Source organism: Pezoporus flaviventris, unplaced genomic scaffold (genome assembly GCF_033815535.1).
Source record: "Pezoporus flaviventris isolate CSIRO_AGI_PZ_B2104156 unplaced genomic scaffold, CSIRO_AGI_Pfla_v1 ptg000006l, whole genome shotgun sequence".
Classification (NCBI taxonomy): Eukaryota; Metazoa; Chordata; class Aves; order Psittaciformes; family Psittacidae; genus Pezoporus; species Pezoporus flaviventris.
Genome location: NW_026892554.1, coordinates 16,450,764 through 16,474,830, shown reverse-complemented (window position 1 = coordinate 16,474,830; position 24,067 = coordinate 16,450,764). Strand labels below are relative to the sequence as shown.

Below are 24,067 nucleotides of genomic sequence, written 5' to 3'. Positions count from 1 at the left end.
GGTTTTTTCATCCTGGAGTACAAGGAGAGACAGAAAATACACATTTTCTTTCCATAGAACGATCATTTGCACATTCTTACAACATCAGCAGTAGATCCTGCAAAGGATACTTACTGTTCAGTCTCTGAGCCAGGAAACCCTCTCATCCTATGTGCACCATATGCAGCCATATCACAACAGTACAACTCAGTGCTTGTCTGCCTCATCTTCTTCCTTGCGCTTGCCAGAAGGAAGAATACCAGTGAACATCTTTATCCTGCCTTGTACATGCTATTTCTTCAGTTAAGGCAGTCGAAACAGCTCCATTTTTAAGTGCTTTGTTTTCCATTTGCAGTCGGTTAGGTCGGTCTGTTGTCTGAAGTTCATCTGTCAAGGGGACTGCTGCTCAAGGGATTTTTCCCTCTCCTATTGAGTTCTAACCCCTTAGAATTTAATGAGGGAAGACCCATTAGGCTTCCTGACTAACGTTTTCCAAAAGAAAAACTAAGTTGGTGAAGGAAGAGGAAGTGCTTCTTTCCAAATGATTTGAGTATTTTGGCATTATATGCCGTCTTTTCTCTGGGAGGCAGCAGTTTGAGTAGATGATACATATGTGAGTTATCAGGAAAATTATGTCAACATCATTTTAAACACATACAGTGTGTTTTCCTTACATTTTAACTTATTTTTATCATGTTGAGCAAGCAGATCTCTTCCACATAGCATGTCAAACACGGTATGCCTGGTTTAGTTAAAAATGCTAAACTAAAAGCTACAGCTGTGTTGCTAAAGGTTTATTTCACTGCTCTCCTCTTGCTCAAGACTTCATTGGAAAACTCTACTATCTGCATTGACTTGCATATGGGTCAAATGTTGTTTTCAGTTACAGATTAATCAGCATATTTGGGAATTTGGGAATATCCTAATGAAAATGTTTATGGTTGTTGGCCAACTAGCTCTTCTCTGCTCACACAGTCTCACATTCTCCATTCTGCAATGCAGGTGAACTCCTTGGAGCAGGCTATGCTGGATGCACTGGTTCTGGATCGGGTGGACTTTGTGAAACTCCTTATTGAGAATGGAGTGAACATGCAGCACTTCCTCACTATTCCTCGACTGGAAGAACTTTATAATACTGTAAGTGAGCAGAAATAATAAAATGCTCTGTGATATATTTGCTACTATATTTCACAGGGTTGCCCTTTTTCTTCTTCTCCTGAGATACGCTTTCTTTTTTTCACCAGAAAGCTCCAAGTCCTGACAATACACAGTTGTTGGATAGCAGTAATGGGAGTTGTTGCTACTACATACAGTGCTCTATTGTATCCCTACATATACACATATACATCAGCTTTCAGAAGCTATTGTAATTTGCTGTGTAAATATAGTGACGTATTTAAAATGCACCTTTGGAACACCTAAAGAACTACTGTAGATAGTAAAACTTTAATACCAGCCCATAGTGGCCATGTACTTTTAATCTCAATTACTTTTCCTATATGTATACATTGTAATGTTAATGAATAAGCCTGTAAATTTGGAAAGTATTTACATGACAACTTTTGTTTTTAGCATGTTGCAGAACTCAGCATCATTTTATTTTGTAGCCTGTCATGGTTTAAGCCTAGCCAGTAACTGAGAATCACACAGACACTCGCTCACTCCCCCAGTAGTTACATTTGTGTGTGCCAAAAATCTAAAGAATTGAAGATCTAATGGACTGTGAATGTTTTTGTTTCAGAGATTGGGTCCACCAAATACACTACATTTGCTAGTCAGAGATGTGAAAAAGGTAAGTTTGACTCCTAGCATTAAATTTGCATGGTTGCATTAACCATGTGAGTCAACAGCAAAAGCAAACGTAGTATGGGGGAAAGCAGACATTTGAAATTAAATGGTAGCTGTTACGAAAAGGAAAGATTGACAATGTGATGTCAATCATAACGTGATTGACATCACATTGACAAACAGTAATGTCAGTTTAAATCAGGTATGGCTGTCCTGCTCTGCAAGGAATTGAAAAACAAAGGAAAGGAAAGTTTAGCTCCTAGCAGTGTAATATATCATTTGAGATGCAGGTTGATACTGCTTCTTCTCTACAAGAAGCTCACAATGCAGCATTGTTGTGGTTTAAGCCAAAGGAAGAGTGGAAGGAAAGGCCTGCTGGGTTAACTAGAAGCCCCACTCATGAGCTAGTTCCCTTTTGTTTGTGTCCTTTTGTGGTTTGTTTTTTTTAATTCCTTTTCTCCCATCAATCCTACTTTTTCCTGGAAGAAAATCTGTTCCGTTTCTCAATGCTACACGTCCTAAATTTGTTATTCATTTATTTCCATTGCATGTAAATCTGTTCATTATACATGAATAGGGTCATTGTAAGATTTGTTGTCATATTTGCTCTGTTCGAGGGTTTGGGGCTTTTACTCAGTAAAATTCAGCTACATGAATAGCCTGTATTCCTTTTTGCAAGGAAAAATCCTATTTATTCCAGGGAGGCTTAGATGTGGGAATTGCACAGTACTGGGTTAATGTATAATTCATATTCATCTGCTTCATAGCACAATACTTCACTCAGCGTTTGTCTTTTTGAGTGTTACTAATGCTCTTCTGCATTCTGCTTTCTGTCTGTCTCCTTTTCATCGCATTCATACTCATTCAGCGGCAGTCTCGGGGATTCGGTTGGGTTAACATGGAGGTGATGTGTTTGCTTAGGATATAGTTATTTCATCATAGCAACTGCTCGGTGGTGCTGTAGAATCAGTTATTGTTGTAGGATGTAGCGTGAACAATGGAGCAGTTTTCAGCTCATGTTTCTAGCAGAGTCAGTACCACTATCCAGTTTTTAAGTGTAATGACGGAAATTACAGTCTCCCTTTTTATTTGATTCTGGCTTGCACATTAATGTAGATCATATTCTGCATTGTAATCTTAACTCTGTAGATAATATTATGGTGAAATATAAGTTACCATAAGAGGTAAAGTATGCCTGATACTCATCATGAAATTAAGTTACGCTTTTATACTGGATTAATGGTAATCAATACGAAGTTATTTAATTTCATCAATATAACCCTTGCAAACAACTCAAGCGTGTATGGACGCTGACTGTCTGTACGAGTAAACCAAATGAAAATTTGGCCTCAACTATAAATTCTGCCAACAGCAAAACAAAAAAACTCTGCCCCTTCCAATTCTATTATGTGAATCAGTTGTCACACAAACATTCAGCGGTTGAAACCAGTGGCTGTAAATAATACCCATGTGCCAACTTGAGCATGACTTATATGTCTAGCCTTGCAATTTAATGTATGTTAATGGGTTTTTTATCCTACGTCCTTATTTTTTTCTTTTTTAATTTTTGGTAGGGAAATCTTCCACCAGATTATCATATCAGCCTCATAGATATTGGTCTTGTACTTGAATATCTCATGGGTGGAGCTTACCGCTGCAACTATACGCGAAAAAGTTTTCGGACTCTTTATAATAATTTGTTTGGACCAAAGAGGGTAAGAATGAGTTCATTCTGGATGTGGCCATAGTGCTGATGGTAAAAACTAAGTAACACTGTTCTTTGTCTTTGTGAAACACTACGTGCTAATTCTAAACAAATGCTGCAAGACTGAAGTTGAAACTCTGGTAGTGAAGTGGTACAAGGAACCTGTAAAAACATGTTAAAGGATGGGAGGACCCAAAAGGTGGTAAATACATTGATCTGGAGGTGAATTTCCTCCCATTCCAGTAGTTTACAATCCAAGCATTTCTAACTGTGGTGTTTGCATAGTTACTTATTCCTACTTGAAGCTGTAGCTCTCATACCTGTAAACTGTGCTGCTCAAGCCAGGCCTATTGTTTAAGTCATCTTAGCAAACAGCAGCTTAGATTGGGTGAGGCAGAGTGTTCATCAGAATACAGAAGAGCTGTTACACGAAGTCATGTAAAGAACTGTTCTGTATGGAAGTCACTGCAGTCTCAGTAGGGCTTTTAGTATTTTTAGTATATTTAGTACCAATTTTTAGTATTTTTAGTATATTTAGTATTTTTAGTACCAATTTTAGTATATTTAGTACCAATACTGAGAATATCAAGCATAGTGCTTGCTTTGATAAAAAGTCTGTTCTAAGCAAATAGAATAATTTTCTTCATTAGCTTATTTGTTTGGTTCAGCTTTGAAGGTCAAGTGAAGCTTCCTAATTACAGAAATTCCCACAGATGATCAGAAGGCCACTCATGTAGCTGATGTATAGTACAGATATGGTGCAGTATTATCTGATGGAACAAGCAAATAAACCTTTAGGGAAAATGTAAACCAGAGATTTTGCAATTGAACAGAGGGATTTGTTTTTTTTTAAATGGGAAATTGTGAGAGGTTTCAAGATCTGTTATATTTTTTTACTGTTCCCTGTGGGTATGTTTAACCCATATATGCTTAGAAGCACTATTTTTTGTCGATCTTTTGTGTTCACGCGGTGATTTTCGTTCTCAAAGCAGCATATTCTTGAATGATTCAGTTAACTCTTCCGTGTGGATCAAAATCCTTGAGTGCAGATGGAAAATATTTCCTAACACATTGGCTTCCTGAAAATACAATTTAGAGTGAGATTAATTAATTGTACCACTATTGGTACAATTATTTAGAATAGTAAATTTAATAATAAATACTGTACATTTGTAAATGTTTTTCCTTGGTATTGTTTGGTCTTTGAATTTTCCTTCCCATCTAACTAATTTTCTTTTTCATTTTTAATATTCAGCCAAAAGCTCTTAAACTACTAGGAATGGAGGTAAGTTGGATTTATGGTAAAATACCGTTTTTTATTAGAGCATTTCTTGGTAAAGTTCTGCTCTTGCTCTTAGCTTTTGCACTATTACTGTGGTAAAGTAAATTTGTACTAGAAAAAAATCTTCTATTTTGAAAACAGCCTATTTGATACTTTGGACTGTTTTTAATGGGAGTCTTCAGAGCTGCTTAAAGCTTTGCTCAACAGTCTTTAGGCAGTTTTTAGCACTATTATGTAACAGCATGTTCCATGTTGGAACATGCTGTAGATTTAACAATTCAGATGTGAAAATTTATGGTATTGAAAAGAGTATGTGATCCAGCAGAGCTTACGGTCAAATCCCTTTTAACCATGAAGTAACAATGTGTGTGTAAATGAAGTTTTATCGTAGATCATTTACACGAAAACGCTAAGTACATTTCTCATGAAGTATGCTTTTATTAACACAGTGATAGTATTAGAACAGAGTGTATGTACCCTTTTCTTGAGTCACGTTTGATGGGAACTAAACTCACCACAAAGCCTCTGTTTCCCCAAGCAGATGAGAAGCTTTCTTCTCTACAGAGGAAGTCCAAGTTATGTTTAAACTCTGATCAGCTTCCTATTTTCTAATGGCTCAAGACCAAAAGCTCAGCCCTTGAGGTGTGACCTTTTTTTTCTCAGCATTGATCACATATAGGTTGCCTAGTGCTTCTCCAGAAGTTGATTTTGCTATTTCTTTCATTGAGAAATAGCTTACATGGCCACAGTGTTTTCTCCACTTGTCAGTGGCTGTGTCCCATTCCCTTCTTCCAAAAGAAAGAAAAAGTGAAAAGAAAAATTGGTATTTCTTTTGCTGAAGTGGTCAGTAAATTGATGTGATTCAAAGTGTTGAGGTTGTTTTGATTTCCAGTGTTACAGCCCTAAACAGGAAGTTTAGTTTCCTTAGCACTTTGACTTTCTTACCCAGGGTATTGTTTTGATTTGATTTTTTTTTTTTTAGTGTGAGGAGGACCTAATCCTTGGTCCTCCATTTGAGATGCTTCAGAGATGCTTACCACTTTTCATGTGCATGCAGTTTCTGACCCCTGAATTTTCCATAAGAGACAGAGGTCACCACTTGCAGTTCTTAAAACCGCTGGAAGAGAGAGCTCTTCATTGTTAAGCTGAAGAGTTGTCTTTGAAACATGGGGTGTGAGGCTGAGCACCCAGTTTGCATTTAAGTTTGTATTTTGGGAAAAAATAGTGCATTATGCTGAGCTTGCTTGAACAGGAACTAATTTTGGAGAATGGTAATTGCTTTTACTTGCAATACTCTTCTGAGTCTGGAATCGAGGTGTACAGTGATCGTGAGCTCTGTCTGCACCTATATATGCAATGTTTTTCCTACATTATCTATAGCCCTAATTTTCCCAATCCTGGCTTTTCTCCCTTCAGGATCCTGCTTCATTGTCAGTACTTCCCTTCAGTTACTTCCATGTTGGTTCCTGTAGTAATGGCCTATCCTCCCTATCCCTTTAAGAAACGGGATACTTATACCCTCCGTTTCCACTGCATACATAAGAGGAGATTGCTATTCAAAGGTGAAGACTCCCTTTAGTATCTTGCTGTTCTTAAGGATGCTGTCTGCTTGTCTTCTCCATTTGCATGTTACCACTCTCTCCACCTCCATGTCATCTGAAAACTGCTTTGATACCTGTAAGATATGCAGCACTGTTCTTCAGGAATAGATGCAGACATATCAAATCAGAAATTCCAGTGGAACCTATTCATAGTGAATTCAGGTTTGTTAAAGTTCCACTTGCACTGCAAAGGAATTCATTAAATATTAATTTATTACAAATTAACTTGCAACAACTTATTGCAATGAAATTGCAATTACACATGTGGAAGAGATCTATTTCCAATGCAGTATAAAATGATGCCTTCAGTACAATAGGGTTCTACTGTACATATCCAAGATGGGTGACTTGTAATTCAGTATGCAAGAAATGGTTCTCTGAATAAAATAGCAAGCTGCGTGTACTGGCCTAGTGCCTGCTCTGTTACATGTTCTTCATAGTTTTATTGCTATTGGCATTCATTGTACAAACAGCAAAAACAAACTAGATATTTAATTATTAATACGTCCTTTAAATACTTGTTCTGTGCATGGTGTCATTGTCAGGTAAGCTGTAAAAATTAATGGGAACATTTTTCTCCTTTTCTCCGCAGGATGATGAGCCTCCCACGAAAGGGAAGAAGAAAAAGAAGAAGAAGGAGGAAGAGATCGATATTGATGTGGATGACCCAGAAGTCAGCCGTTTCCAGTACCCCTTTCATGAGCTGATGGTGTGGGCCGTGCTGATGAAACGGCAAAAGATGGCACTTTTCCTTTGGCAGCGAGGGGAGGAAACCATGGCCAAAGCACTGGTGGCCTGCAAACTCTACAAGTCTATGGCCCATGAGTCTTCTGAGAGTGAACTGGTGGATGACATTTCTCAGGATCTGGACAACAACTCAAAGTTAGTAGATGCAGAGCAGACTTTATATCTACTTGATATAGGGGGTTGTCTGAGCAGCTGAGAAGCTTTACTTCTAGTAAAGTACAATTGATTTCTAGAATGTATGTTTGCAGAATGCCATTTGGAGTCAGTTTATCAAGAGTAAATGAGCTAAAATGTCATCTCAGAATCCGAAGGCAACATGACCAATGAGAAAACTTGCATTTTTTCTGACAGAACACATTCTTTTCTTCATTTTCTCTCTCTGTAAAATTAGCTAGTTTTATTTCACAAAGTTATTTTCAGGGTTTACTCACATAAAGTAAGGGGTATCTGATGATATACATAAACTGGCCTTAAGATGTTATTGGTTTAAGCTAATTCTGGCCACTAAAAATCTGTTGGGAACTTTTGTAGGCTGTCCCAAGTCAAGCTTGAGACTCAGCTGTGCTTGTCCTTGTACATGTGTGTGGGAAAAACATGATCCCCTGTGAGCAGAATGAAAACCCCAAATGCAAGCAGACACTGATTTCTAAATCAGACTTCACTGGACTTACCTTGCATTTTCCAGAGATTTTGGCCAGCTGGCTGTTGAACTCTTGGATCAGTCCTATAAACATGATGAGCAGATTGCCATGAAACTTCTGACATACGAGCTGAAAAACTGGAGTAATTCTACTTGCCTGAAATTGGCTGTGGCAGCTAAACACAGGGACTTCATTGCTCACACATGCAGCCAGATGCTTCTAACAGATATGTGGATGGGTCGACTACGCATGCGGAAAAACCCAGGCCTTAAGGTATTTCTGTTCTGCAGCTGTTTTCAAGGGTATGGTTTATTGCATATAATACTCCATTATATGTAGAGTATGCATAGAACAAATTGGCTTACTAATTACAGAAGTTTAAAGAACTTGCTTGTTTTAAAGCTAATTTTTTTTTTTGTTTCCAAATTCGGGATATCTAAGGAACATTACTGTATGACACAGGAAAATACAAATCTATAAAAGGCTTCTCATAGTTGGAATTTGGAAGTGAAGTTGTGGCTTTCAATGAATGATGACATCTGTTCATTGAAAGCATACACCTTTGATTAAAAATCAGTTGAATACAAGCTATTAGGGGCCCACACAATGGGAATAGAGAGAATATGAACCAGACATGGACACATGCTTCTTACATTCCTTGTAAGCAATTTTTAACTATTAAAACTAATTTTAGTGAGGGACTAAAGTACTATAAACTCCAGTAACAAACCAGAAGCCCTCTTCAAACCACCACTTTGTCCATTCCATGGACTTTCTCTGCATACCTTTAATTTTACAGGAGAATTTCTTAATTGCAGTGTATTTGTGGAGATGGAAAGCCTTCCACAGTGCCATCTTTCATACAAGACCTTAGTGCCAGTGCTTCATAGGTATTACTTACTAATTTTTGTAGGTTTGACGATAGCAGAATATCTTGAATGCTATACAAAAGAAAATGTTGTTTATGGGATTTGCCTTAAGATAGCTATTAACATAACCAAATATTGTCACCTGTATTGAATTCTTTCTTGTTGTATAGGTTATAATGGGGATTCTCTTCCCTCCCACCATCCTTTTCCTTGAGTTTCGGAGTTATGATGATTATTCTTACCAGACATCAAAAGAAAATGATGAAAGCAGAGAAAAGGAGGAGGAAAATGTGGTCAGTAATGGAAGTTATTAAGAAGTTCTACTATCTCAGGAATGCTCAGTTTACTTACTTCTCTGATAATGCTATAGGTCACCCTGGTTAAAATCTCAATGGTCTTTGTAGGATGAAAATCTGAAGTTTTGGGAGGGTTTTGGCTGGATTCTCAGGATGTCTCAATTACCTGTGTAGCTGCTTAGATTTTGTATTTTTACATTTTTCAGAAGAGGAAACTGTTACTCAGAGGAAGCATTGTGCATTTCACAGTTCACTGGGGCTGTAGTTGAGGAAAAATTACTATTTTTACTATTATATTGATGAAAACTGACTACTTTGGTCTTCCAGGATGCAAATGTGGATACAGGCTCCCGGAAAGGAGATGAAGAGAATGGAAAGAAAAAACAAAAGAGCCTTCCAATTGGAACAAAGATTTATGAATTCTATAATGCACCTATTGTCAAATTTTGGTTCTACACAGTAAGTCGTGATGATTAAACTGATAACTTTTTTTTTTTCCACACCTGTGAAACTTAAGGGATTTCAGTGTAAAAATAATAACCAAGTAATAAGTAAGTAAATAGTACTGACTTTCATGGAATCTGATGAGTAAAGCATTACCTTTATTCAGAGATGTCCTGGGTTCAGCAGTAGCAGTCGTGTTTTTCCTTTGTGTTAACTGGTGCAGTGCTGTGTTTTGACTTCTAGCTTGAGAACAGTGTTGGTGAAGCCGATGTTTTCGGTTGTTGCTAAGTGATGTTTACCCTGACCAAGGACTCTGTGAGGCTCGTGCTCTGCCAGGGAGGAGGGGAAGCTGTGAGGAAGCAGAGACGGGGCGCCTGACCCGGGCTAGCCAGGGAGGTATTCCATACCACAGCACGTCATGCCCGGGGTGGGGGGGTAACTGGGAGTTACCCGGAAGGACAGGGGCTTCGGGGTGGAACTCGCTTTCTTGGCCGGTGGTATCGTATTCTCTTCCCTTGTTATTTTCCCTTATCATTGTTTTAGCTGATAGTAGCGGTGGTGATTTGTTGCTGGACTGTTCTTGTCTCAACCCGTAGGAGTTGCACTCTCTCAATCCTCCTCCCCGGTGCGGGGGGGGGGGGGGGGGGGGGGGGGGGAGACGGACACGGACCTCGATTGTTGTCAGCTCGGCACCACTCACTGGGAGTGAGTGAGCAAGTTACCTGACTGGGTTTAAACCACGACAGTTCTTTTTGGCGCCCAACGTGGGGCACGAGGGGTTGAGATAAGAACAGATCTGACTGGATTGATAGTCACTCGTCACAGTGCTGATTTATTGGCTCTCAAGGTTTTTCCTCTTGATCTCACAGTTTCAGTATATCATATCTTACGTCCATCCGGTATTTGCTGTATTAGTGTTTTTCAAGTGTGGGGCGATACAGTGGAAGAAGTCTTTGAGAAAGGGAGGAAAATAATCCAAATCCTGCTGAAAGCCGGTTTTGCCATAAAACGGAGTAAGGTCAAGGGACCTGCACAGGAGATTCAATTTTTGGGAATAAAATGGCAAGATGGACGTAGACAGATCCCCACAGATGTGATCGACAAGATAACAGCAATGTCTCCACCAACTAATAAGAAAGAAACGCAAGCTTTCTTGGGTGCAGTGGGGTTCTGGAGAATGCACATCCCGAATTACAGTTTGATTGTAAGCCCTCTCTATCATGTGACCCGGAAGAAGAATGATTTTAAATGGGGCCCTGAGCAGCAACAAGCCTTTGAGCAAATTAAACGCGAGATAGTTCATGCAGTAGCCCTTGGACCAGTCCGGACCGGACCAGATGTAAAAAATGTGCTGTACACTGCAGCTGGGGAGAACGGTCCTACCTGGAGCCTCTGGCAGAAAGCTCCAGGGGAGACTCGAGGTCGACCCCTCGGCTTTTGGAGTCGGGGATATAAAGGATCTGAGGCCAGCTATACCCCAACTGAGAAAGAGATACTGGCAGCCTATGAAGGGGTTCGAGCTGCTTCGGAAGTGATTGGCACTGAAGCACAGCTCCTCCTGGCACCCCGGCTGCCCGTGCTGGGCTGGATGTTCAAAGGCAGGGTCTCCTCTACACATCATGCAACTGATGCTACATGGAGTAAATGGGCTGCACTAATTACACAATGAACTCGAATAGGAAATCCCAGTCGTCCAGGCATTCTAGAAGTCATCATGGACTGGCCAGAGGGCAAAGATTTCGGAATGTCACCAGAGGAGGAGGTGATGCGCGCTGAAGAGGCCCCACCATATAATAAACTGTCAGAAAGTGAAAAGCAGTATGCCTTGTTTACTGATGGCTCTTGCCGTATTGTGGGAAAGCATCGGAGATGGAAGGCAGCTGTATGGAGTCCTGGATGACAAGTTGCAGAAACTGCTGACGGAGAGGGTGAATCGAGTCAATTTGCTGAGGTGAAAGCCATCCAGCTGGCCCTGGACATTGCTGAACGAGAAAAGTGGCCAGTACTTTATCTCTATACTGACTCATGGATGGTGGCAAATGCCCTGTGGGGGTGGTTGAAGCAATGGAAGCAGAGCAACTGGCAACGCAGAGGTAAACCCATCTGGGCTGCTGCACTGTGGAAAGATATTGCTGCCCGGGTGCAGAACCTGGTGGTGAAGGTACGTCATGTAGATGCCCATGTACCCAAGAGTCGGGCCACTGAGGAACACCAGAACAACCAACAAGTGGATAAAGCGGCTAAGATTGAAGTGGCTCAGATGGACTTAGATTGGCAACATAAAGGTGAATTATTTTTGGCCCGGTGGGCCCATGACACTTCAGGCCATCAGGGCAGAGATGCAACATATAGATGGGCCCGTGACCGAGGGGTGGACTTAACAATGGACACTATTGCCCAGGTTATTCATGAGTGTGAAACATGTGCTGCAATTAAACAAGCCAAGCGGTTAAAGCCTCTTTGGTATGGAGGACGATGGTTGAAGTATAAATATGGGGAGGCCTGGCAGATTGACTATATCACACTGCCACCAACCCGCCAAGGCAAGCGCCATGTGCTTACCATGGTGGAAGCAACCACCGGGTGGCTGGAAACATACGCTGTGCCCCAGGCCACTGCCCGGAACACCATCCTGGGCCTTGAGAAACAGATTTTGTGGCGACACGGCACCCCAGAGAGAATTGAGTCAGACAATGGGACTCATTTCCGGAATAACCTTATAGATATTTGGGCCAAAGAGCATGGCATTGAGTGGGTATATCACATCCCCTACCATGCACCAGCCTCTGGGAAAATCGAACGGTACAATGGGCTGTTAAAAACTACACTGAGAGCAATGGGTGGGGGAACTTTCAAGCATTGGGATACGCATTTACCAAAGGCCACCTGGTTGGTCAACACCAGAGGATCTGCCAACAGGGCCGGCCCAGCCCAGTCAGAACTTTTACATATTGTAGAGGGGGACAAAGTTCCCGTGGTGCATATGAAGAATTTGCTGGGGAAGACAGTCTGGGTTATTCCTGCTTCAGGTAAAGGCAAACCCACTCGTGGGATTGCTTTTGCTCAGGGACCTGGATATACTTGGTGGGTAATGCGGGAAGATGGGGAAGTCCGATGTATACCTCAAGGGGATTTGATTTTAGGGGAAAACAGCCAGTGAACTCAATTGTATGCTGTTGCCTGCTGTGTAATGCTTTTATAGCCCATCAACTAGATGTCTCCAGGTCACCAGCGACTGGCCCTGACTTCCCTCCAGCCATCATCCCAACAGAGAATGAACTTTGAACATCATGGACCGAATGGACTCGGCAGCATTATAGGGATTGGTCCATGCACTAAGAAAATGATTTTTTCCTCTTGGTCTGTATGTATATGGATGTATATATGTGGGAGAGCGATGGTGTATTGAAAATGTGGGATCTGAGCACGACGTGAATGGTATGGAATAAGGGGTGGATAATGTCCTGGGTTCAGCAGTAGCAGTCATGTTTTTCCTTTGTGTTAACTGGTGCAGTGCTGTGTTTTGACTTCTAGCTTGAGAACAGTGTTGGTGAAGCCGATGTTTTCGGTTGTTGCTAAGTGATGTTTACCCTGACCAAGGACTCTGTGAGGCTCGTGCTCTGCCAGGGAGGAGGGGAAGCTGTGAGGAAGCAGAGACGGGGCGCCTGACCCGGGCTAGCCGGGGAGGTATTCCATACCACAGCACATCATGGCCGGGGTGAGGGGTAACTGGGAGTTACCCGGAAGGACAGGGGCTTCCGGGTGGAACTCGCTTTCTTGGCCGGTGGTATCGTATTCTCTTCCCTTGTTATTTTCCCTTATCATTGTTTTAGCTGATAGTAGCGGTGGTGATTTGTTGCTGGACTGTTCTTGTCTCAACCCGTAGGAGTTGCACTCTCTCGATCCTCCTCCCCGTTCCTCCGGGAGCGGGGAAGGGGAGAGCCCCGGTGCGGGGAAGGGGGGGGGGGGGGGGGGAGACAGACACAGACCTCGATTGTTGTCAGCTCGGCACCACTCACTGGGAGTGAGTGAACAAGTTACCTGACTGGGTTTAAACCACAACAAGAGAAAAAATGAATAGACATTGAAACAGAATTAATAACTGGCACTTATGCTGTCGGCCTCTAAAGCTACTACACACTTTGAAGGAGGCGCTGTCTGGCTAATCACATGCCAAGCTCCACAGTCCAGTCACTCAATCCAAAGTAGGCTGGATTCTCTTGCTTTCTAAAGGCTCCAGCTCCTGTTCTGTGTTGAAATATACTTTAGCTTCCAAGAATTAATGTCATAGTATGAGTGCTAGCCATTTGTTCTGTTGACAGTTAGGCTCAGATGAGCACAACCTACATGGAAGCACAGATTCTAGTCTGCTAAGATTTAATAGGTACTTATAGTTCGATAACTAAAACCAATCTAAACTAAAATACTTATTTTTGAAAGGCATCTGATTTTCTCTTCAGTGCATCCGGAATTATCTGGTTCTAAACTCTGTTTTAATAAAACAGAAAATGTACTCATGCTACTACTCATAAGTTTGTGTGTGCCCTGTAAAATGGATACCGGTTTCTTTTTTATTCAAAGTTAGGACTTCAGATAACCCAGTATGTCAGATTGCGATGTAGGTTTTCAGTTTTTGCACATCGTAATCACACAACACTATACTGATGCCTCTCTGCTGCTTGTATTAATAATTTAAAAGCAAAATTCTTACTTAATCTCAAAGAAAAGCATTCATCATGGTTTCACAGTGTAAAGAAATTACATTTTATTAGATTAAAAAAGTATCTGGTGCAAAGGGCCTGATTTAGAGTCCTTTGGAATTGGTGGTTTGCTTCTTCCAGCAAATGAGGTCATTCAGCAGCCTGGATCATCTGTCCATTCCTTCCACTGCTGGAGGCCATGGCCTTTGCCAGTGGGCATGGCAGCTATGGGGAGGGCATTGCAGCAGGCCTGCTTCCTTCAGAGAAACTGATCAAGGAAGGGTCCTCAACAGCTGAATCTTTCATGAATAGCCTCAATGTGTGTGTTCATACATGCTCATGTGAATGTGAGAATTAGGGTGGGCTTCACTTTCATGCACTATGCAGGCTAAGAGTGTTTTAAATACCTTCTGTTTGATGTTTCTTCTCTGACACAGTGATGCAACCTTCTGTGCTCTTAGTGGATTAGGCTTCAGCAAGAAACTTGCTCCTGAGACTTCAGGCTACTTAAAGTAACCAAATTATCTGCAAACGTACTGTTCATGCAGATGAGTTTAAGTAACAAGTATAGGATGAGGTGGTGTAGTGACTGGTCTTTGAAGTCTGTATGCTTCTGGCTTCAACTAAAGAGGACATTCGGCCTAGAGGGTCCCAATTGCATTATTAAAGGGTGAAGAAAAGCAAGTGGCCCATGTGACACTTTATTTCCCCTACCCCTCCAGTCACGTGCTGCTCCCAGCCCTGCCTCTGTATTCTGTTTTACATCTGTTGGTGGATGGTGGGTAAAAAATTCACATTGATTATCTCATTCTTTAGAAAACTCAATTTTCTCCCTGGAAAACCTTTTGGTTTATTACTGTCTTGTTTTCTTTTTTTTAATCCTGCAATCTGTTTTGGTTTCTTAACTCTAGAGTTCCAAGAATGAAGTTTTTAGTATGGCTGGTCATCAAAGACTGCTGTGAGGCATGGAGACACAAGCATCACCAGTCTGACATTCTCACCGTTACAGAGAACAGTGGTAGCTCTGTTGACTTATACTACTAGTCCAGAACTTCCTAATGGAAATTAGTGGAGCCTGATTTTGTGTGTGTGTGTCTAAGTCATCAAGTAATAGAATAATGCCTAACAGTGGAAGGATCCTGGGATCCATCACCTGAAGTCCATAAAGAATTTTATTCTTTTTTTGGTAGATATCATACCTTGGTTACTTGATGCTATTTAATTATATCATTTTGGTGCGGATGGAACGGTGGCCATCAATCCAGGAATGGATTGTCATCTCCTACATCGTGACATTGGCTTTAGAGAAAGTAAGAGAGGTAAAGTCTGATTATACCAACATCTCATAATCCTTAAAATGAAGCTCACTCTTAAAGGTAATAATAGCATGGACTTGTGCCAGAGTGTTGAGGAGCCATACATGACAGAGAAGATTCTAATAGCCACAGAGTCCCAAAATGCCCATCACTGGAGAGAGTTTCATTTATAACCCTTTTCCATACAATGGAAAATTATTCTTGGGCAAAAAAAGTGAGGCAAAAATGCTCTGAGGTCAGTCATTCTCTTATGTGTATTTCCAAGTAGGGCAGGGCCATAACCCATGAAGGACATTCTCCGTAGGTACTGTCTTTTTATTACTGATGCAGCTCTTGGTGAGAACTACAGGCAGAGAGGTGTTTTGGGTATTAACCAGGAGTACTCTGAGACTGACCTCATAACTTTTGTATCAGGAAGACGACATAAAAACTTGTTCTGTGTTCACATGCTGTAGTATGGTTTGCACTTAGTCTATCCTTCTCTGGTTCACAACATCCCCATCTCATACTAACTGCATTTGGAGATAAATATGGATGCCAAGTCAGTAAGCCAGTTCTCCTGGTTTAAATGCTATTGATCAAAACCTACAACAAAAAAAGCTTAATAAAGCCGAAATAGAAATAGAGATGAAAGGGGGGTCTAAGAGGAGGGCCACGAAGATAATCGGAGGGCTGGAACAGCTCTTCTGTGAAGAAAGACTGAGAGGGTTGAGGTTGTTCAATCTGAACAAGAGAAAGCTCCAGGGAGAGCATACTGAAGCCTTTCAATAAGGGCTTGTAAGAAAGAGAGAGGCTTTTTACCAAGCCCTGTCAGGACAACACCTGTTTTAAGCTGAAAGAAGAAAGGTTTTGATTGGACATAAGGAAGAAATTTTTTACTATGAGGATGGTGAGACACTGGCACAGGGTGCCCAGACAAGCTGCGGCTGCCCCATCCCTGGCAGTGTTCAAGGCCAGGTTGGATGGGGCAACCTGGTCTAGTGGAAGGTGTCCCTGCCTGTGGCAGGGGGTTGGAACTGGATGGGCTTTGTAGGTTCCTTCCAACACAAACTAGTCTATGTTTCTGTGAAAAGGAAATTCTGCCTGCCGGTGACTAAAACTATTGCTGCTTGAGACAAATTTTGCTGGCAGTAGAGGGGGTCTCGGACACCTATTGAATGCGACAAAGTTGATCTTCTCTCATGACCATTGCTTCAAAAAGGTAACTGAATGTTTTTCCTAATGATTTCTGTGTTGTTTATTTTTTATTTCAGATTCTGATGTCAGAGCCTGGCAAGCTGAGCCAAAAAGTGAAAGTTTGGCTCCAGGAATACTGGAATATTACTGACTTGGTGGCTATTTCAGTATTTATGATAGGAGCAATCCTTCGCCTGCAGAACCAGCCTTACATGGGTTATGGAAGAGTGATTTACTGTGTAGATATCATATTCTGGTACATTAGAGTACTGGATATCTTTGGTGTGAACAAATACCTGGGACCTTACGTCATGATGATTGGAAAAATGGTTAGTGCCTAAAGTGCTGTAAATTGTGTATTTCAGAACTTCATGGGAAACTAAATTCAGTTCTGTTTAAAAAAGAGGGTTTCCATCTGAGTAGGGCTCTGAATAAAAGCTATGACAAGGTTGCCATGTGAATTTCACACACATGAGATGCTACTGTTAATACTCCTGCTAATAATAGCTTCATTTGAGAGGGATTCTTTTTTCTGTCTTTTTTGGTTTGTTTGTTGGTGGTTTTTTTGAACCAGCCTTTGGAAACCTTTTCACTTTGCCTGCCTCCTGTCTCCCAAAGCCATATAGCAATAACAGGTGGCTGATACACTGGGATCATTCACAAAACCATCAGCTGTGGACAGGAGATGATACAGCAATGATAATGTCACCTCTTTGCAACCACAGAAGAGGGCTGTACTGTACACACTCGATACAAAACAGCGTAGGGATAGCAAAGGCTTTAGCATTGTCTTTGTAAACATATATCTAGTATTTCTTTAAATAAGTGTTTTAGCTGCGTTTTTACATGTGCTCAATTCATGAGCAGTAGTTAAAGAGTAATGCCAAGAAAATTATCCAGGGAAATTTGTTTGTTCTCTTCATACTTTCTTGTTTACTTTAATGCCTGCTGGCAGACTGGTATGCTGGTGCTGCTGTACTACCTGGTGACAATACCTGTATGGTCTCTCCGGGCAGATGATCGACATGCTCTACTTTGTGGTCATCATGCTTGTGGTTCTGATGAGTTTTGGAGTAGCCCGACAAGCTATCCTGCACCCGGATGAAGAGCCATCTTGGAGACTAGCTCGCAATATCTTCTATATGCCCTACTGGATGATCTATGGAGAGGTGTTCGCAGACCAGATAGACCGTAAGAGTAGAATTCATAGTAAGAGTCTGTTTCCTGTTTCTGAGGCAGATGATCAGATCCAAATTAACGGTTGGTTTTAATTTGGAAGTACTGTTTTGTTGTTGTTGTTTTCTTGTGGCAGACTCCATAGACTGAACAATTTTCTGTTCCCCACCTGCATGCCCTCTCTCAGTTTAGATTCAAATTCAGTTAACACTGAGAGTGATATATTCTGGAATACTCTACTGTCCATGAGTGTTCTGTTTACTTGCAGGGATCATCAGAGATCATTCTGAAACATTCTTTTGAATCAGTGTTTTACTGATAGTTCCAAAAAAAAAAAAAAAAGACCAAATACCTTGGCCAGGAGATGAAAATACACACACCCTTTCATCTCCAACCCATGCACAGGCAACGAGCTAATACATTTTTACTCCCATTGGTACATCTGTCTATTTTCCAGAAATGTTTCCATTTCATGAATCACTCATGTTCTGTTTTTCTACAGCTGTAGAAAACAGAAAAGGAAAACTCTGCCTGATTAGCTTTGGGTGTGGAAGTAACCTTCCTTCTATAAAAGCTGCACAGTTTAAACAGTAACTGTCAGTATTTTAGAGAAGATGGAAACTGTCACGTTACTGCTAGTTTTGTGTTAATATCTGAAATTTGGACTGTCAAACATGCAGCTGGCCTCCTATAGTGTGTATCACATAGTTTGCACTTTATTTGAAATAATACAAGCTGTTCCTTCAGCTTTGTGTATGTTATTTCGACCATCTGCAAATATTGCTAAGTAGTAGAGTGGAAGGCTGAAGAAACTTACATCTAAGTTCAAAACCTGTAAAAATCCATGAGCATGAAAAACCTTAGTACCGAATGTAATTCAAGTGTACTTTAATTGCTTAGAAAGGAATAAAATATGTCATTAGTCTGTTTCTGAACAGCATACACTTGCAAAGATCACATCATCTTTGTTTTCCTTATGAATGCTTGTCTCATTAATGTAACTTACGATGCAGTAAATTACTCCTGACAAATGAAAGGTTAGACAAGTATTATCTGATACTGCAGTTTGAGTGCCCATGATAAGCCAGGATAAGCTCAGCATCTCTCAAGTGGGTTAATTCTCCCGGGGCAAGGAATGGACTGTAACAGGGTATCCCTTACCATTGTGGCTCATAATGTGCATTCGATCCCATTTCACTTCAAACAATGTAGATAGTTTGATTTCTTCATAAAACAAAACTCACACCTTGCCAACAATACTGATCTCTTTAGTGTAAGTGGTGTGCCAGATGTCTGATGCTTCCGGTTGTTTCTCAGTTACATACTCTGCATTCCTTGAGCTAAAAGTCTTTCTTCAGCAGCGTGAAAGATTTAGGGGCAAAGTTCAGGCTTTGCAGTAACACAAATTCAGTCTAGCTATACTTGTTCCACTGACCTTCCCGTGTTGGAAGCTTCGCTGTATCAGTAGCTTAAACATACGCTAACTTGGAAATGTGTGGTTTTGTTATTTTCTTGTTGTTTTGATATTGAAATAGAAATGGCTGTGCAAGGAGTTCTGTTGGTAGTACTAGACTGCATTACAGTTATTCTGTACATTTCTTATATCTAGAAGTCTATGGAATGACTTCTGAAGTTCTCTTTGCTTTCAATCAGAAATTTTTACTCTGACCTTTCCGTGGTTCTCTGTAAACACCACAAAAGCAGCCTCAGAAGTCACTGGGGAATGATTGCATGGGCAGTCTAACCTGACTCTGTGGTAAGTGCTTATGGATAGTATTGCCAAGGCCCACAAGTGTAAACAATTTATGGCAAAGTATTACATGAAGTTTTCCATCTGAAAGAAGGTAGTTGGACTTCTGTCCATAGCTTCATTGAGGATAAGATGTCACCTAAAGATGAAGATCACAAATCAGAGAATTGCTGAGGTTGGAAGGCACCTTTGGAGATGATCTAGTCAAACTTCCCTGCTCAACAACAGGGTAAAATAGAGCAGGTTGCTCAGGGAGTGTCCTGTCAGGTGTTTCATATCTTGAAGGATGAAGACTGTGCAGCCTCTCTGGAGAACCTGATGTAAATGGAATTTTCCATATTTCTGTCTTTGCCCACTGCCTCTTCTCCTTTCACTGGATACCACTGAGAAAAGTCTGGCTCTGTCTTCTTTACTCCCACACACCCATCAGGTGTTTATAACATTGGCAAGATCTCCCTTGAACCTTCTCTTTTCCAGGCTAAATTGTCCCTGCATTCTCAGCCTTGCCTCATTTGTCAAATGCTCCAATCAGCTAAATCTTTGTGGCCCTTTACTGGAGTCTATCCAGTATGTCCATGTGTGATTTCTGTGGAGAACTACAGAGCCCAGAACTAGACATAAAAGTCCAGATGTGGTTTCACCAGAGCTGAGTAGAGGTGACAAATTAGCTCCCTTAACTTGCTGATAATACTTTTCGTAATGCAACCCAGGATGGTCTTAGCTGGTTCACTCCGTTTAGATGCCCATGAGCAAAACGTTTGTGGCACCTGGTACTCAACAGCAACATATTCTTAACACTAGAGAAGCCTGAGTTTCCTTCAGTAGCGTGATTTTTGTTACAGCCACCATTTAGGGGTTGGCAAGCAAGTATTTGTGCCGGTAGTCACAGTTCACTGCACTACCCTTATTGTGACTATTAATGGGAACACAGTTATTCAGCAGCTGGCAGATCCAAAGCTAGGGTGGTTCTTAAAAAGGAGAAAATGTTTCCATAATAGCTAAAAGAATGGTTTTGTGTGATAGCTTCAAGTTGGTTTGTGTTTGTGGTGGCTGCCAGTTTTGTTTGCTTGCCTAAAATATTGTGTATATTTAAATGATCATCTGCCAGAAGCATTTTGTGATTTATTTTTAATATGAACTCACTGCCATATGTAGCACTTGGGGAAAACAATGTGAAAAGGAAATTGCAGAATGCAGTGCATTTTTAACCAAGACATTGTTTCTAAGCATGTCTCTAATGTTCTGACTCTTGAATTGCTTATCTTTGCATTGTGGCAAAACTGTATTTGCAATCATCTTTTTTTGTTTGTTTTTTTTTCTATATTATCCTATTTTCTTTCTTTCTCTCCCTGCCTCCGCTTCTATTTCATTCCCTTGGAATACTTTTCAGTCTATGCCATGGAAATTAATCGTAAGTCTCTGTGCAAAGCCAATCATCTCATTTAGCTGAATATATTCGTTAATCTTCACTAGATACTGACATTTTAATTATAGGGCTCATCCAATATTCAGGCATGAATCTTGGTTTTGTACTTTAATAGTTTCATTTGAAAAGAAGCAGAGCAAAAATATTTTAATCCAGATTGCAATTCTGTGGTTGCTGTCTTGTTTCTAGTTCATTGACAGTTCTCTTAAATTCTGATGTACAAGTGTCATACAATTAATACAATTGTACAAATACGAAAATTAATACAATTAATTCCCTTTGATTACCTAGACACAGTGTCAGTGTTCTTTGGCAGTACTTTCATTGATTCACTTGCCTTTCCTGTTACACTTAGGCTAAGCAGGAAAAATGTAAGTTTGATGGTTGACAAACAAGTAAAATCTGTTTTATTAATTATAGTCTGTAATGAACTCATTGTCAGGCTTAGTATTTCCTAAGATTTCTGCTAAAGAACATGTGGTTGGTATACACTTCACCTACTAAGTGGTTCCAAAAGATGGCCTTGTATCTGAAATCAGACATGCTGACACTGCACTTAGAACAAGCTGGCTGCATTCACCCACCTCAAGGACAGTTCTCACCCCAGAACCACCTTTATCCTCCGGATTACTTCAGGCAATTGTTTTCTCTCAGTTTGATCAATAGTCTCAATTTTTGTATCATTCTCATCAGTCTGTTTTGCTGTCACTGTATTATTTTCATTTTATATTTTTATCTCTTTGGTTTAAAATTTGATGTAAAATTTAGAATTATTGTGAAAAATAAGGGAAATGGAATTGTCCCTGAAGTGGCAGCAGGGTCACCCATGGGTGACTTCATAGCCCTGCACAAGACAAATGCCAGTGTGGGGCCCATTGAGGGAGTCCAGGAAGGGGCAAAAGAAGTCAGGACCCAGCACAAGAAGGGTCCATCCAGGGGACAAGCACAGATCCCAGGTCCACCCAGGAGGCAGGGACCCAGGTGCAGACCCAGGTGAAGCTGGGCCAGGACTGTTAAGGCCTTGTTAGTACATTCAGGGCCCCAGTAAAAGTTTAATTTATGCTCAGCAATCTGGGATCACTGAGTGGATCTCTTTATATGTTTGGCAGGGTATGCACACAAGTTTGGATGAGAATTCTTTTTTAATTCCACTATTAATGTGCACATATGCACATTAAGATCTTGTCCTAGACTGTTATTTGTGAGAAAAAGAAAATCCATCTAAATCTGAAGAGAGAGCCACACCGTACAGTGAACTTGGAGCTGTCTCTCTGTTCACTATTATGGGAAATTATTTTTGTATGCTGTAGTTAGAAGCAGAATTTGAAGTAGATATTACACATACTTGCTACTGAAAATAAACTGACAACATTTGTTTACCTTGGCAAATTTTATGCTTGTGTCATCATTAAATAAATGTGAATGTTTTTTGTAAGTATCAGGCAACTTGTGAAAAATAACCTTTCCTATTTTTTCTTCAGCTCCCTGTGGGGACAATCTTTATGATGATGATGGTAAACGCCTCCCTCCATGTATACCGGGAGCCTGGCTCACTCCTGCTATTATGGCCTGTTACCTCTTGGTAGCAAATATCCTGTTGGTAAACCTGCTGATTGCTGTCTTCAAGTATGTAAATAATCATGCATTATCTTTAGTTTCCTAATGTGAGAGAGTTTCTGTGAGAGCCTGTTAACTGGTTTTGCAAGGCTTTGCATTTGCACTCAGAATCTAATGACTGTATGGACATGACTGGCAAATACTTGGCATGGTGTATGCACTGGGAAGGAGTGGAGGGAAGGTTGCTTTGAATTTGCCAGCAATTGCAGTAATGCATGTGAGAGAATCTGGCTGTTTCCAGTCACTATTTAGTGGCTAGTGACAGGCCTCAAGATTGTTCTGCAAAGGTCAGAAACAGAATCCATGAAATCTACATACATAGGGAAGCCCATGTAGGCACTAGGAAACATGATTCAGTGATAGGATGAAATCTGAACATCCAAAGCAGGAGCCATTTCCTCTATCACTTCATCATCTGGAATAAAAATAAAATAAAAAAAAAGAGACTTGAGATACCTACTTGTAAGACTTTCTGAACAGTCCATCTGAGGCAAGTCGTTGATCCATAAATACATAGTGTTGGAGGGCTTTTTGGCATAGGTAGCTGGTGTCACAACCGCAAAAATAGTTCATTTTGTGCCCAGAAATCTACAGTTCACAAAACCTGTCTTTCATTTGATGTATGTAGCTTTAAAGGTCATGAATTTTCAAGTGCTTAAATGCCAGTCACATTGCTAGGGAGAAGGGGAGGAATCTTACAGTGGTAGCTATTGTTGACTGAAGGACCAAGGACTCAGCAGTGCGGGAGGTAGGTCATGCTGTTAACTCCTGCCATCCCACCATGACTGCAACGGGGTGAGACCTAGCTGGGGAATTCCTGCTATGCATAAGACAGAGAATGAAGGCAGATTGCCATTGAGTAGTGGTAAATATAATCTTATGTACGCTTAGCCAAAAGAAACAAAAAACTATGTGTACTCAAGAATTCTCTGGTTTCAAAGAGGTACTTTAGCTGGTTTTGTGAATGTAGATAATCTAGAGCACAGAAAGTTAGAAAAGAAGTGGACAGAAAATGTAAAAAAGGAAGTACCAGTATCATCAAAATTATCAGAGAAGTGAAGTGAGCTGTCTGAGCTTACTTTAAAACAGTTCAAAAAGTTTTGTCTAAGTCTGCTTTCTCTTAGTATTCCATAACCATGGCTGTTGTTATCTCTGAATTGAATATTGTCACTTCTTCATATCCATTGAATTACAAACTGAAACAGCTTTGCCACACCTTATTTTGGTGTAGAAATGATGAGGCCATGGCTTCCAAGAACAAATTTCTTTACAAGAATATGCACCATGTTTTCAAGTCAGAGGTGCGAGTGAATAAAGTTTGAAATTAAGACATTTTGTGAAAACTTGAAATTTTCTATGTAGGTCAAGCTGATCAGCATTTTAAAGGCAAACTGTGTGAAGCTTCTGGGTTTAGCATACAAAATACCTTTCACAGATTTAATACTTTGTAATATCAAAGACTGGTATGTGTCAACGAAACCCCAAAATAACAATTATGTGATTGATATATCGTGCAAGTTTCTTTTCACTAACACCTAAAGGACTTTATACAGT

The 24,067-nt window shown here is 40.6% G+C and overlaps 1 protein-coding gene across 2 annotated transcripts in view; it reads left to right on the top strand.

Moving 5' to 3' along the window:
* Window positions 1–24,067, top strand: part of TRPM1 (transient receptor potential cation channel subfamily M member 1) — a 93,660-nt gene that overhangs the window by 64,634 nt on the left and 4,959 nt on the right. The window contains exons 13-24 of one of the 2 annotated variants that reach the window (XM_061447126.1): window positions 982–1,116; window positions 1,721–1,771; window positions 3,342–3,482; window positions 4,728–4,757; window positions 6,948–7,237; window positions 7,788–8,016; window positions 8,783–8,905; window positions 9,236–9,367; window positions 15,243–15,371; window positions 16,622–16,873; window positions 17,561–17,735; window positions 22,378–22,522. In XM_061447126.1, the coding sequence (XP_061303110.1) occupies window positions 982–1,116; window positions 1,721–1,771; window positions 3,342–3,482; window positions 4,728–4,757; window positions 6,948–7,237; window positions 7,788–8,016; window positions 8,783–8,905; window positions 9,236–9,367; window positions 15,243–15,371; window positions 16,622–16,873; window positions 17,561–17,735; window positions 22,378–22,522 (1,832 nt within the window). Of the gene's footprint in view, window positions 1–981; window positions 1,117–1,720; window positions 1,772–3,341; window positions 3,483–4,727; window positions 4,758–6,947; window positions 7,238–7,787; window positions 8,017–8,782; window positions 8,906–9,235; window positions 9,368–15,242; window positions 15,372–16,621; window positions 16,874–17,560; window positions 17,754–22,377; window positions 22,523–24,067 lie in introns of both variants that reach the window. The other variant, XM_061447127.1, reaches the window with a different exon arrangement.